Source organism: Thamnophis sirtalis, unplaced genomic scaffold, assembly GCF_051295495.1.
Source record: "Thamnophis sirtalis isolate CommonGarterSnake01/CBP01778 unplaced genomic scaffold, rThaSir2_p1.2 scaffold_2, whole genome shotgun sequence".
NCBI lineage: Eukaryota > Metazoa > Chordata > Lepidosauria > Squamata > Natricidae > Thamnophis > Thamnophis sirtalis.
Window position 1 is genome coordinate 97,661,857 of NW_028261382.1, and position 13,783 is coordinate 97,675,639.

At 65.4% G+C, this 13,783-nt stretch overlaps 2 protein-coding genes across 2 annotated transcripts; one reads left to right on the top strand and one right to left on the bottom strand.

Moving 5' to 3' along the window:
• The first annotated feature begins 635 nt into the window (after window positions 1–635).
• On the top strand, window positions 636–9,454 carry PCSK7 (proprotein convertase subtilisin/kexin type 7). The gene is given in 17 exon segments (XM_087706464.1): window positions 636–1,200; window positions 1,523–1,657; window positions 2,057–2,222; window positions 3,172–3,265; window positions 3,554–3,582; window positions 3,585–3,604; window positions 4,414–4,552; window positions 5,240–5,340; window positions 5,842–6,009; window positions 6,412–6,519; window positions 6,812–6,872; window positions 6,875–6,913; window positions 7,874–8,030; window positions 8,272–8,366; window positions 8,447–8,540; window positions 8,823–8,940; window positions 9,036–9,454. Coding segments are annotated over 17 exon segments (2,256 nt in total). The 5' UTR covers window positions 636–738; the 3' UTR covers window positions 9,306–9,454.
• Window positions 9,455–10,090: 636 nt separating this feature from the next.
• TAGLN (transgelin) lies at window positions 10,091–12,971 on the bottom strand. The gene is made up of 5 exons (XM_087706465.1): window positions 12,890–12,971; window positions 11,625–11,863; window positions 11,371–11,548; window positions 10,946–11,048; window positions 10,091–10,713 (listed from the first exon to the last, which is right to left on the bottom strand). The coding sequence occupies exons 2-5, from the start codon at window positions 11,802–11,804 to the stop codon at window positions 10,569–10,571; spliced, it is 606 nt and encodes a 201-aa protein (XP_087562591.1). The 5' UTR covers window positions 11,805–11,863; window positions 12,890–12,971; the 3' UTR covers window positions 10,091–10,568.
• Between the last annotated feature and the right edge of the window lie 812 nt (window positions 12,972–13,783).

A 13,783-nucleotide genomic window follows, 5' to 3' on the forward strand; every position in this document is an offset into this window, starting at 1 on the left:
CCTCCAGGCGCAGGTCCTCCCGCCCGCCCGCCCTCCCCGCAGGGCTCGCTCCGTGCCGCGGTCTCGGGCGGCCTACCTGGCGGGGGCGGCGGCGGGGCGTGCGCGGGGGGATCCGGAGTCCGCGGGGGCCTTCGTGGCCTCGGCCATAGCCGCCTCTTCCGACGCCATCGCCCGGGCCGAGGGGAGGCGCCGCAGCCCCTCCGGGAGAGCCCGAGGCCGCAGCCGGGGAGCCGCGTCCGGGGCTCAGCCTGCCCCTCCGGCCGCGGGACCCTCGCCCGCCGCTCCGCGCCCTGCCCGACCCTCCGCGAGGCCTGCTCTTCCTGCCGGTGGGCGGCCGCCGCGAGGCCGAGCGGCCAGAGCGGCGGCACAGAAAGCCCGAGTCGCCCGCAGCGCCCCCCGTCGGCCGGGAGGGGCGGCGCCCGAGGAGGAGGAGGAGCTTCACTGCGTCTACCTGCGCCCCCCCCCCGCTCTTCGCCCCGCCCGGCAGCGGATGTGACGTAAGCTCCTCCCCGCCGCCGGATCCCGCCCCGCTCCGGCTCTCGCGGTGGGTCTGCGCGTCTCTCCGGTGGGTCTGCGGGAGGGGCGGAGCCGCCTCGCCCTGGGAGCCCTCGCGGCGCTGCGCTGCCCCCGGAGCCCGTCCTGGGCTGGACTTCCCCGCGGTCCCCTCACCCGCCTCTCCCTCCCTCCCTGCAGGCAGCCCGCTAGTCCGATGCTGCCCCGCCATGGCAGTGAACGGTGATGGAGGCCGCCGGGGACGCTCGCCGCTGCCCCCCGCGGGCGCCTCCTCCGCTCCTGCTCCTGCTGCTCCTTCTGCTGCTGCTGGGCGGCTGCGGCGCCCTCGGGACGACGGAGCAGCGGGCGGGGACGCGGCCGTACTCGGCTGCCGGCTGCCCGGACAGCCTGGCGTGGGCGGTGCGCCTGACCGGCCCCGAGGAGGAGCTGGACCGGCTGGCCGATGACCTGGCCCGGGAGGCCCGCCTGGTCAACGTGGGCCGGATCGGGGAGCTGAAGGGCCACTACCTGCTGGTCTACCGGCCTGCCAGCCCCTCCGAGCCGGCCCCCGTGGGGCTGCGCAGGGCGGCCGAGGCGCTGTTCGCGGGGCACGCGGGCGTGGGGTGGCACGCGGCACAGCGGCTCCTCAAGCGCTCCAAGCGCGCCCTGCACTTCAACGACCCCAAGTTCCCCCAGCAGTGGCACCTGGTAAGCCCCCCTCCTGTGCCCGCTGTTGCCCCGCACTGCACCCACCCCCAAGAGGCTGAGTTGGGGAATCCGCCGGGAAGGCAAAGACAGGTGGGGGGCTTGGCGGCTCTGGTTCTGCACCTTGGCTCTACGGGGAGCCTGGCCAACAGCCGCCTCCCTTCCTCCAGCCCCCTTCGGCCCCTGCTTGCTGGGGAGTCCCAGCCCATGGAGGGGGGCAGGCGGAAAGGGTGGGGCGTGGGAGGGGCCCTCCCCACAGAGGAGCCTCAGGGGATACTGCTTCCCCCCCCCCCCTTGCTGGCCACGCTTGCTCTCTCGTAACCAGGACAACCGCAAGAGCCCCGGGATGGACATCAACGTGACAGGCGTGTGGGAACGGAATGTGACAGGCCAGGGGGTGACGGTGGTGGTGGTGGATGATGGTGTTGAACACACCATCAAGGACATCCAGCCCAACTATGTGAGTCTTGCCCCCCTCCCCTTGCCAAAGTTCATGTCCACGGGGGAGGCCGTGTTTTCCTCCTGGCAGAGGAGGGGCCGTCTGGCCTTGGGGAGCCTTTTCAGGTGGGGGGAGCAAAGGCTCCCTGAAAACTTTAGAGGTGCCTCTTATAAAGCAGCTGTCTCTGGCCTGGGGCTCAGGGGCTGCTGTTGCCTCTCCGGAAGGTCTCCCTATACCTCCCCCCCAGAAGGCCTGGCCCCAGGATGGCCGGGGGGGGGGGCTGCTGGGGGTGGTTCTATGCCCTTTGGCGGAGGATTCCATGGGCCAGGGCGGCTGGGCGTCCCCTGGGGCTGGAAGGCCATGGGCAGGACCGTGCTGGGCCAAGGAGAGGAGGGGTCTCAGGCCGCTCTCTCTCCCCAGAGCCCAGAAGGCAGCTACGATCTGAACTCCAACGACCCCGACCCCATGCCCCACCCGGACGAGGAGAACGGCAACCACCACGGGACACGCTGTGCCGGGGAAATTGCGGCCGCCTCCAACAACAGCTTCTGCGCGGTGGGCGTGGCCTTCGGCAGTCGGATTGCAGGTGCTGCTCCCGCCCAGTTCTGCAGGGGAGGGGGCCAGGTACCGGGGGGGGGGGCGGGATGATGCCAGCAATGACCTGGAGAGGCCGCCGAGGGAAGAGCGGGAGTGGCCCCCAGCTGCCCTGCGGGCACAGAGAAAGGCTCGGCCCCCTTCAGCTCTCAGGCTCTGAAGGAAAGTGGCCCTTCCACGGCTGCCTTGATCCCGTCAGGGCAGCCTTGGCTCAGCTGGCCTGGCCTCTCCCCGCTCTGCTCATCCTGGCAGGAGAGAGGAAGCCCAGGACGGGGGGCAGAGGGGCCTCCTTGGCTGCACCAGGCAGGGAAGCCACCGAGAACAGCTGTCGAGGTCACAAGGTCCCATGTGGGAGTTCTGGGGATAACCAGGAGTTCCACAGGCTGCAGTTAAAACCTTTGAGGCTGCCTTTCTCCCCTCCAGTCTTGCCCAGAGAGGCCCCACCCAGCCAGGGAGGCTCCGAAGAGGCCCACAGGAAGCAGTGTTCCTTCCCTCCCAGCTGGCCCTTCCTGGCAGGGGGTTTGGGGCCAGGTGAATTAGCCAGGGAGGGTTGCAGCCGCTCAGGGGCAGGTCAGAGACCGGGGGGAGGGGGGGAGGGGGGGCTTCACACCTCCTGAGCAGCCCAGCCCGGAACTGGCCACCAATGGGGGGGGAGGGGCAGGGGGGAGGGATTAGTCAGTCCAGAACTGGAGACGTAGCAACTTCCGGGGTATTTGGTTATAACTAAAATGAAAGAAAATGGCTTTTCTCCAAGCCTCTCTGAGTTTTTACTAGGAGTTGCTGCCCTAGAAACGTTCTGTGCTCCCTTTGCTGCTTTGGGGAACGGAAGAGCCCCAGGAACAATGGAGGGACAGAAGCTTTTGCTGGAGACCCCTCCCTCCCTCCCTCCCTCCCTCCCACCCCCATGCAGGGGGAGTAACCGGCAGCCTCTTCCCCCACAGGGATCCGGGTGCTGGATGGGCCCCTCACAGACAGCCTGGAGGCCGTGGCCTTCAACAAGCACTACCAGATCAATGACATCTACAGCTGCAGGTGTGCAGGAACGGCCTCCCTTCGCCAACATCTGTTCCGTGTCTCTATGTTTGTCCTACCTTCGCTGTTTTCCCCTCCACGGCAGCCCCGCACGGTGGGCTGAGCTGAGAGAGGGGGCCACCCTAACCCCCCCTGCAGGCCTCAGAGGAAAGCCAACTCCTGCTCAGCCCCCCCCCCCGCGTCACTCCCCATGCCCTCCCTCTCCTCCCTCTCTCTCTGGGGTGGGGGCAGGGAGCCCCTGATCCCCCTGGGCCTTTCATTGCCCCCCCCTCTGCCTCTCCCTTCTCAGCTGGGCCCAGACGACGATGGCAAAACAGTGGACGGCCCCATCAGCTTGGAAAGGTGAGAAGGAAGGCAGGAGGGGGTGGGTGGGCTTGGTGCCCGAGGATGGCAGGGAGGCAGAGCACGGGTGGCGCTCGGTGGGGCCTCAGCGTCTGCAGGGCCAGGCGGCTAAGGAGCCTCCGCTCTCTTGGTCTGCCAGGCTGTCAACGGGGCAGAAGGGGGGTGCACAGTTTCTGCAGGGCCGGGGTGGGGGTGGGGCGTTGCACCCCTTGTCCTGAAGCGCTTGTCCTCTGTTGCGGCAGATTGTGGTTAGTAATCTAATTACGAAAGAGCAGGACTTGAGACCACGAAGGTGAGAGAAGCAGGTTTATTAGATGCATCGAGTTCAGCGTGTTCACAGACCAAAATCTGAACTGAACTGAGCTCTGCCCAGGATCCTACTTTTATGCCGTGTTCCACACGGAGCATTCTCAAGGCGTTTCCATACACGAGACAAGCATGACGTTTCAAAAAGGGGAAGTTCATTTGGAATGTTATAGCAAAGGACATAGGAGAAATACAAGAAAGAGCAGTTCCTATAATGTCTTAAGCTGTCAGCAGTTTTTACCTCTGTTCTATCTCTCCCCACATCTGGCTTCCTGTGCCCCTCCTTTACGGGGTCTTGCCACACTGTTCACCCCTGTTTTTAATACTTATGAGGAAGTTGGGGAGAAGGTTCACTGAAGCTAAAAGTCAACTTTGGAACTCCAGGGCACTAGAATGAAAAGCCAAGCTAATATGAATTTATAAGGTCCGTTCTTTTAAGACCACCTAACCTGGGCAGCCGCTGGTGGGTTTACCTGTGCAACCCCTCCTGCATCACTCCACAGGCCGCCCTGCAGCATGGCGTGGTTGCTGGCCGGAGAGGCTTTGGCAGCATCTTCGTGGTGGCCAGTGGCAATGGCGGCCATCACAACGACAACTGCAACTATGACGGCTACGCCAACTCCATCTACACCGTCACCATCGGTAAGGCTCAGCCCAGCGTGGGGCTCACTGGGCTCTTGCCTCCCTCGGGAAGGCTGTCTCCTGTCTGGCCAGACAGTGGGCAGCTGCCCTGGTGGGGGTTTGGGGAGCGGTTTGCATCCTGTGCCACTTGAGACGCAGAACGGATTCTGCCGGTCGGGAGGGAACGGAGAGATTTCGCAGCAACCTTCCGCTGCCACGCCCACCAAGCCACGCCCACAGGACTGGGGGGGGTAAAGAAATTGGGATCCCACCCCTGGGCCGAGTGGTCATTTCCCTGCCAGAGAGAGAGAGAGAGAGAGACTGACCCAGCCAGCCTGAGGTTGCCCATCTGCCTCGTCCATCTGGCCAGGAAGGGAGGCAGCATTGCCAGCCTGTAGGGAAATTGCAGCAGGCTGGGAGCTGCTCAGGAAGAGGCCAGGCGGCTGTCATTCAGTGGGCGGGTGGGTGGGTGGGGCTTAACGGGTCTCTGGGCTCTCCCAAAGGGGGGTGGGCTTCGCTCTGCAGCCACCGAAAAGGAGGCCAGGCTGTTGGCTGCAAGGGAGGCCTTAGACCCTGTGGGGCTCTGCCCCATGGCAAGACCACCCTGGCTGGCAATGCTGGTCCTTGATGGCAGAAGGGGTCCAGTTGGTTCCTGCAGTCCCGAGCAAGTGCCAGACCTCCTGGGGGTCTCTGCTCTCTGCTCCCCAGGCGCCGTGGACGAGATGGGTTACAAGCCCTTCTACGCGGAAGAGTGCGCCTCCATGCTGGCCGTGACCTTCAGCGGAGGAGACAAGTTGATGAGAAGCATTGTGAGTAGAGCCCCCTCCAGCCCCTCCCTCCCTCTCTCAATGCTGGGGGGGGAGGGAAGGGGGGCTTTCCCTCCTTTTGGATGCCAAGGAAGGTTTCACCTGCCCTTCCCAGGTGGGCTCTTCAAGGCTTCCCAGACTGGCTTACATCTTCCCTCTCGCCAGCCCCTGCAGAGGCCCCTTGCCCCCTTTATTGGCAAAGGCCTGGCTCCGGCCCCTTCCCTCGGAGGCTCCTTTAGGCCGCCCGCAGGGCCTTGAGGGAAAAAAAACTCTTTTTCCCGGGTGCCTGGCAGGATTAGCCCAGATCCCTTCCCAGCCAGAGGGAGACCAGGCGAGGGGAGGAGGGCCAGCAGCCCCACCCACTCTGGAGGCTCTCCTCTTTGTGTGTCTTGGACTCCTCAGTGGGAGCTCCCCCCATCACCCAGCCCCCACTGAGGAGTCCAGGGTCCCCCCCCCCCTTCCCAGCCGGCCCCTCCTCAGGCAGGGCTCCCGTTCCTCTGCCAGGCCACCACGGACTGGGATTTGCAGAGGGGCACCGGCTGCACAGAAGGGCACACGGGCACCTCTGCTGCAGCCCCCTTGGCTGCCGGGCTGATCGCCCTCATGCTGCAGGTGCGCCCGTGCCTCACCTGGAGGGACGTCCAGCACATCATCGTCTTCACGGCCACCAAGGTGAGCCAGGCCCACAGAGCCTCCCCCCTCCCCCCCCGGTAGCTGTTGGGACCTCGGCTGGCTTTCTTCATCGCCCGGAGCCTCCCTCCCTTTTCTGTGTGTGTGTGGGGGGTTATCCTGGGGGCTGTTTAATAAGGTGCCGCTTCTCTTCCGGCCTGCCTCAACGGAGGACCCGTCCTCTTCCTCCAAACCACCTGAGGCCGCTCTAGTCTTTGAGGGGCATTGCCCTCCAGGAGCCCCCCCTTGCTCCTCCTGCCCTGCCCCCGTGGGCTTGTGGCAGGCCTGCCTTCTGAATGCGCGTGGAAGCGGGAGGCCTTCCGTCCGGGGGCTTCTCCAGCACCAGGATCAGGGCTCCGGGGCTCCCCTGGCCTTGACCGGCTCTCCCGCTGCCTCCTTCCGTAGTATGAAGACCATCGTGCCCGCTGGGACCTCAACCAGGCTGGGCTAAGCCACAGTCACCAGCACGGTTTCGGACTGCTGAACGCCTGGCGGTTGGTCAACGCAGCCAAGGTGCCCCCTGCCTTCCTGGGCCACAGGGCCACGTTGGGGAGGGGAATGTATTTGTAAGCAGGAGAGAGGCGGCCTCTCCTTCTGTCTGGCTTGGAGCCTCCCAGGAAAAGGGGCCGGAGTCCTTCCATGAAGCCACAGCTGGCAGGGAAGGCAGCCTCGCCCTTCAGATGCCCTGGAAGACGGGCAGCCGTTTTGCTGCCTTAATACGGGCACGAGGGCTGTCTGCCAAGGCTGGGGGGCTGCTGCATTGGTGGCACCAGGAAAGCTGAATCCTCCCTTCCTCCTCTGGCAGGTCTGGGAGTCTGTCCCTTATCTGGCCTCCTACGTCAGCCCCCTCCTGAAGGAGCGGAGGGCCATCCGCTGGACCCGGGGCAGCTGGAAGCCACCTGGAACGGTCTGTCCTGGGGAGGGGGGGGGGCTTGGGGAATCGGGCCTGGGCCCCACCCGTTTCATGGGGGAAGGGGACAGGCAGGGAGGCAGACCCCGGGCAGGGACCCAAAGGAGTCGAAATGCTCAGCCCTGCCAGTGGAGGTGGCCAGTGCCCAGGGCTGCCGCTGGCTCTCCATTTTAGGCAATGTTGCAGCTTCTGTTTGGCCTTCCTCCGTCCACGCCTTCCTCCGGCTGGGTCCTCCCCTCTCCTGCTGGGCTCCCTGTCGGTTCTGCGGATCCCTCCTGCAACTGGCTTGGCATCTGGTTGGCACCAGAGGAGCCCGGGAGCCCAGTGGCTTCATTGACTGGCCAGCCAATCCTCTGCTCAGCCCAGAGACCGCTGTCTCTTCGGCCAGGGTTGGAGGTCCGGCTCCCCTCTGCCCATGGGAGCTTCAGCTTGGCTGCCTGAGACTTTCCCCTACAAGGAAGGGGGGGAGCGAGAGGGCTGGGGAAATGCCAGATCTTGGGGAAGGGGTTGGGGTCAGTCCTGGGGGAGGAACTCCAGCTGAAGGTGGGGTGGGGGGAGGGAAGGGATGCTCCAAGTTTCAATGCTGCCAAACACAGCAGCCCCCTCTGCTGCTGGGGGGAGGGTCCCCCCCTCACGGAGGGTCTGAGAGGGTTAGGGAGGAGGAGTTCCTGCCAGCAGCTGGGCGGCCGGGGGGAATCCAAGTTGGTCCGAGGCCGCAGATACTCTGGACGGCTCTTCTTCTCCCACATTGCTTCTCCTGTGAGCTTATCCGGCCCCTATTGAAAAGGCCTCTCCGGGGGGCTCGTGGGGAGGGGTCTGTGGCGGTGTTGGGAGTTGTGGGAAGAGAGGCGGGTATTCTGGGTCCTCTTGGCCCTCCCCTCCGGAAGGCCTCTCGGTTGGCAGACCTTGGCAGAGCCCCCATTTGGGACCTTTCTCTCTCCCCCCCCCCCCCTTCAGTGACCGAAGCCGACCTGGAGCCCTCGGGGTTGAAGACGTTGGAGCACGTGGCTGTGACGGTCAGCATCACCCACCCCCGCCGTGGCAATCTGGAGATCCACCTCCTTTGTCCCAGTGGCATGGAGTCCCTGGTGGGGACAGCGCGCAGCATGGACTCGTGAGTGCCCTGCTGCTCGGGGGCAGGAGAACCAAGGGGTCCCTGGGGGGCCGGACCCTCCCTCAGATGCCAGGTCTGGCAGCTGCCCTGGCTGGGCATTCAAGGCCCGACAGGGTTTCTCTGGCAGACAGTAGCCAGGCTCAGTCGGGGGAGGGGGGGAGGGCAAGGAGAGAAGCCCCCTCCCCTATAGAGGGTCTGAGCCCCCCTCCTCCTCCTCCCGGCTTCTCTGTCTCCCCTGCAGGGACCCCACCGGCTTCGTGGACTGGACCTTCTCCACTGTGCGCTGCTGGGGCGAGGAGGCCCAGGGCCGCTACCGGCTGACCATCCGGGACGTGGGTGAGTTTCCTGCCCTCCGGCTGAGTGGTGGGGAGAGCAGGCTGCCCCCTCGCGCCCCTCACGCCTTGTGGCTTCTTCAGGAGCCGAGACGCCGAGAGCAGGCAGGCTGGACCAGTGGCAGCTGACGCTCTACGGCTCCTCCTGGAGCCCCGCGCAGATCCAGGAGCGCCAGAGGTGAAAGGAAGACTCGGCAGCAGCCGCCGTGCCCACGGGAGGGGCGACTTCCACGGGCATGCTGAGACCATGGGAGCAGGGGGGGGCATGGGGAGGGCAAAGCAGCCCCCCCAGTCCGGGCACCCGCTTTGCAACGCCTGGGCCAGCAAGGGAGGCGCCTTCTCGGCAGCTTCCCCTGGCACAGCTGGCTGCAACCAGACTTCCCGGTGGGGGTGGGGGAGACAGTCCTCCTGGGGCCCCGTTGCCCCTGCAGTGACCGGCAGGGCCCCTCCCCCCTTGCAGGCTGCTGGAGAAGGCCATGAGTGGGCAGTTCCTGGACGGGGACTTTGCCTCGCCTTGCCCCCCCGGGCTCCGGATCCCCGAGCAGCAGCCCTACACCATCACCGCCAACACCCTCAAGGTGAGGAGGCCCTTCGCGCTGGGAGGGAGGGAGGGAGGGTGCCGGGGCTGCCCCTGGGCGGCGCTTGGCCTGAGCCCCTGCCGCTCCCTTCCCAGACCCTGATGCTGCTGGGCTGCCTGGCCGTCTTCTGGACCTTCTACTACCTGCTGGAAGTGACCTGCGACCGCCGGGCCTTTGGCCTCCCAGCCCGCAGCCGCCGGGCCTCCCGGAGCCCGGAAGGAGGAGGAGGAGGAGGAGGTCTGATGGAGGACACGGTGCCCCTGTGCAAGGAAGCCGAGGCCGGAGCCGAGCAACCGTCCCCGGGCCTGCGAGACCTGGAGGAGGGCTGGGGAGCTCCAGGCCCTCACTGGAGAGAGGATTGCTGAACCTCCTGGAGCAGGAGCAATCTACCTCGGTCGTGCCTTGCTGAGCATGCTAGTGCTGCCTCCCTCTGCCGGGAGAGAGGCCTCTCCTGCCCCGGCAGCTCCCCGAGAAGCCGGGCCGGAAGGGTTGATTCCTGGGCCCTCGCTGGGCACTGCAGGGACAAGGAGACCAGTCCAGCCGAAGGACGGGGAGGAGAGGGGCTGCTGCTGGCCAGAAGGGGGCTGTGGCCGTGGGCTGGACTCCTGCTGCACCCAGAGCTCCTCTCCTCGCCCCGGCAGCTCCTGGTCCTGCCAACCCACTGCCTTATCTTGCACTCTGCGCCAATTGGCTGTGCCCCCTGCCTGGAGTCGGCCCCAGATTCTGCCGGGGCTCCTGCGCTTGCCCGAGGGGCTGGGCGTTTGCTCAGAGGGCCCCCAAGGGGTCCTTCCCCTCAGACTCCCGGGACCCTCCCTCCCCCCCCCCCCCCGTGGGGCTTTGCCTTCCTCTCCCAAGGCCCCCACCCTCCCTTGGTTTCTCTGGCTCTGGATGAGCAGCGGGCAGGATTCTCCTTTTGCACTTTTCCAAAATAAACCTTTGTTGAAAACCCAGCCCTTCCGCTCCCTCTGTGACCCAGGAGGACCCAGCCCCCCTCCCCTCCCCTCGGGCGGCTGGAAGGGGGAACTGAGCAGGAACTCTGGGCCAGCCCCCCCCCCCTGCCTCCTGGACTTGCCCAAATGGGGGCATGAGGCCCTGGCCGTGTCCCTCCCTCAGTTGAGCAGGCGGAGAAGAAACTCAGATGTAGCCAAGGGACCCCAAAGATTCAGTTTTTAATCCAATGAATAACCCCAGGAAGTACAAAAGGGGAGCTTCCTTCTGCGCCCCTGGCAGAGTTTCTCAAGAGAGGCTCCTGGGCAGTTTCAGCCAAGTTCAGCTCTGCGGTTTTGGGCAAAGCCTTCCGGCAGCCCCAGGATGCGTGCCAGGGCCAAAGCAGGCCGGGAGGGTGTGCAGTGGGCGGGCGGGTGAAGCGGGCAGCATGCAGAGGCCAGCAGCTCTGGAGCAGGTTGGCTGCCTGGCTGGCCGTTGCTACGCAGCAGCAGCAGCAGAAGCCTCTGGGCACGGCGCCCCTTCCGGGAACTGCTTAGGGGGCATGGTGGGGAGGTCCCTTGCGCGTACCCCTGGCGGTGGCAGCGGCGGCAGCAGTGGGGCGGAGCTCGCCCGGCTGTCAGCAAGAGCGGGAAGACCGGCCGGCTGGGGGGGTGGGGGGCAGCACAGCAGCTGGACTGGGCTTAGCTGATGATCTGCCGGGGCCGGCCGTAGCCCGTCATGCCTGCCTGCGACGCCCCTTTGTTGGAGCCCATCTGTAAGCCGATCACATTCTTGCCTTCCTTCAGCTGGCTCTCGGAGAAGTCCCGCTTGTTCTCCTGGGACTTCCTGGGGAGGGAGAAGGGGGTCACGATGGAGCCTTGGGCATCGGGCGCCCTCCCTGGCAAGCCCTTGTGCTGTGCCCAGCGGGCCAAGGCTCCGCTTTCCCTGAAGGCAGCCTCTGCCACCGGAGGTCGAGGGGGGCAATCGCTTCCCACAGGGAGACAGAGAGAGAAGATGCCAGCAGAGCCTCCCCGCAGGGAGCAGTTTAGCTGCTGGGGGCACCTCCGCTGCCACTTACTTCATGAACCACGAGGGGTCCCCCTGGAAATGCCCGTCGTTCTTGGTCACGGCCAGGTTGCCCAAGGCCATGAGGGTGCGCTGGACAGTTGCCATGTCCTTGGCTGTAGGGAAAAAGAGCTGGGGTGAGGACGGAGCCCTCCTTGGGATGGTCTCCCACAGGGGGGCAGCCTGGCCAGGGAGCACCCCAGCTCCAGAGCCCCCCCTCCCTGGGGCCTTCGAGTTTGAAAGGAGCCCTCCCTTGGCCCCCAGTCTGACCAGGAAAGGGGTCCCCCTGGGGGCAATTTGGCAGCCTGAGCATGGAAGGGCTCCTGGGGGAGATGGGCTCCCACTGGGTCCCAACCTCTCTCAGACAAGGAGGCCAGCAGGGATTCTGGCTCTGGAGCAAAGGCACAAGCTCTGTCCCCCCCCACCCCCCCCACCGACCTTCAAAGAGATCGACCGTCTGGAACATGTCCGTCTTCACCACCCCGTAATCCTCGGCTGCCTTCAGGAAGTGGGAGATCTGCTCCATCTGCTTGAAGACCATGGTGGGGGGCGGATCCGGGATCTTCACAGGCTTCGAGCCGCTGGGATGAAGGCTGTTGATGAGCTTCCCCAGGATCTGCCAAGACAGAAGCCCAGCTGCAGCCCCTGCCAGGACTGGGCCTGCCCCCCTCCCCCCTGAGCCCCATACTCACAATGCCGTTCTTCAGCCAGACCTGGAAGCCCAGCCTCCCTCGCTCGGGGCGCCCCACCTCGCCCCCACACTGGGCCACCACCCACTCGACCAGACGCTCCTCCAGCTCATCGTCATATTTCTTCTCGAGCTTGGCCTGGATGTCTCTGCTCAGGCCAAAGGAAGGCCCCTTGTTTGCCATGTCCACCGGACGGGTCTGGGGGAGGCAGCAGGCGAGGAGACTGAGGCAGCTGGGCTGCTCTGCCACCAGGAAGGGAAGAAAGGAAGGGAAGGAGGGAGGGAGGAAAAACAATGGGAGGCCACTCCGGCACAGGCTTCCATCGGTTGCCCCCAGGCCTCCCCATGGCTGTTAGGCAGGGTGGGACACAGGGAAACCAAACTTCCTGCCCACTTCCTCTCACGCCACTCCGCCCCTTATGCTCCCCAGGGGCTCCTGCTGCTCCTCCAGCCCAGGGCTTTGGCCAGCTGGCCGTTCTTCGCCTGCCCATTGAAGAAGTCACGGCTGGATGCCCCAGCTGCACCTCTCCCTGATCTGACGGCAACAAACAGGAGGCAGATCCGTCCCAAGATCCTGCCGACTTCCATCCTGTATCTCCAGCCGGTCTTGCCGGGCAAGGAGGCAGAAGTCCCAGAGGTCCAGCCCTGCAGAGGGGGGGGGACCTGCTCCCACACCCAGACCAGGGGAAGCAGGCGTTGCCCAGCACAGCTGCCCTCACGTGCAGGAAGGGGGAGCATCCCGCTGCCATCCTCAGTGCGCCCAGCCCAGCTGCTCTCGTGCCTGGCCGACCCAGGCTTTGCAGCCTCACTTCCCTCCCGTCCAGGACCAAAACTCCAGCCACTCCCAGCCGCCACGCCCGTCTGGGCACACTGAGAACACGCTTGGCAAATCCTGCTGCCTTCCGTTCACAGCCCCCGTCCCCCTCAAAGCCTTGTTGGAATCCCAGACCCCCCCGTCTCCCGGCCAGAAGGACAGCAGTGAATCTGAGCGCACCCCAGGGAGCTCTTGGCAGATGCCAAGGCCCCACCCAGGACCCTCTGCCCTCCTTGCCCTGCCTACGAAGGCAGCCTTTCCCAGCCGCTCTGCTTCTCTCTGGGGCAGAGGCTCAATTTGGACCAAGGGATGCTCAGCCCCAGCCCAGCTTCTCACCTCGCCTTCCTCCCTGCCCTCCCCCCCCGGGAGCCCCTCCAGAAAGCCCCTCTCTCCTCTGGAGCAAAGCAGACCCCCCCCCAGGCAGCCCCTGCCGAGTGGGCCAGGGAGGCACTTACAGCTGTGCTGGCTCGGAGGCTCCCAAGATGCTGCTCTGCCAGGACTCCGCAGCCCCAGGAGAGGGGCTAAAAGGCTCCGGCCCTCCGGCCCGTGACGTCACCGCCCCTCCCCCTCCTCGGTGGCTGAAGCTGCGCACCATATTTGGGGAAAGACTCCAAAGTTTAGCAGAGTTATTGCCCCAAGACATTCTCGGCATGCCTGAGTCCCAGCGGACGGACGCTCGGCCTGGGCTGTCCCCGCACAGCCTCTCCTTTTTAGGCAGGGCTCTTCCCGGGCAGACAGGCCAGCCCTGACCTCACGCCTGCCTCCTGCATGAGCTCACCCGGGGGCTTTGGGGTGCAGAGAGCAAGGGGGGAAGGGAGGGGCCCCCAGGGCCACAGTCCCTTGGAGCAACGGGCTCTACGGTAGCCTCACCCCCCCAGACAAGGTGGGCCCTTCTGCGCAGAGGACCTGGGGGCTGAGCTAATGTCGCTGCATCTCAGGGGGGTCTGTTCTTTAGGGACACCCCCCCCCCCAAATCTCACAGCAGCTACACCTCCCCTCCCCCCCCAGCCTCCATATCCAATGAGAAAAAGCCGGGCTTTTATCTTTTATCGCTTGAATCGGCGGCGGCAGCTGCAGAGACCAAAATGCCAATTTTCTTCAAGAGTTTTTTATACCAAGAACCATTTCAAAGGAAAACCGTCTCAGCCACAATCCAGAACCAGGAATGGAGAAAGGGGGAGGGAGGGGCCGGTCCTTGAGTGGGGAAAGAGCAGCTCTCGGCCTCCTGGACTGACCTTTCTGATCTTCTCCTGGCCCCCCTCCCCCCAGGAAACCAGGGCCCGGCTTGCTTGGGGGCCAAAGCTAGGGAGGCCCCAACTTGCGTGGAGGAGCCCCCTTCCTCCTCACGG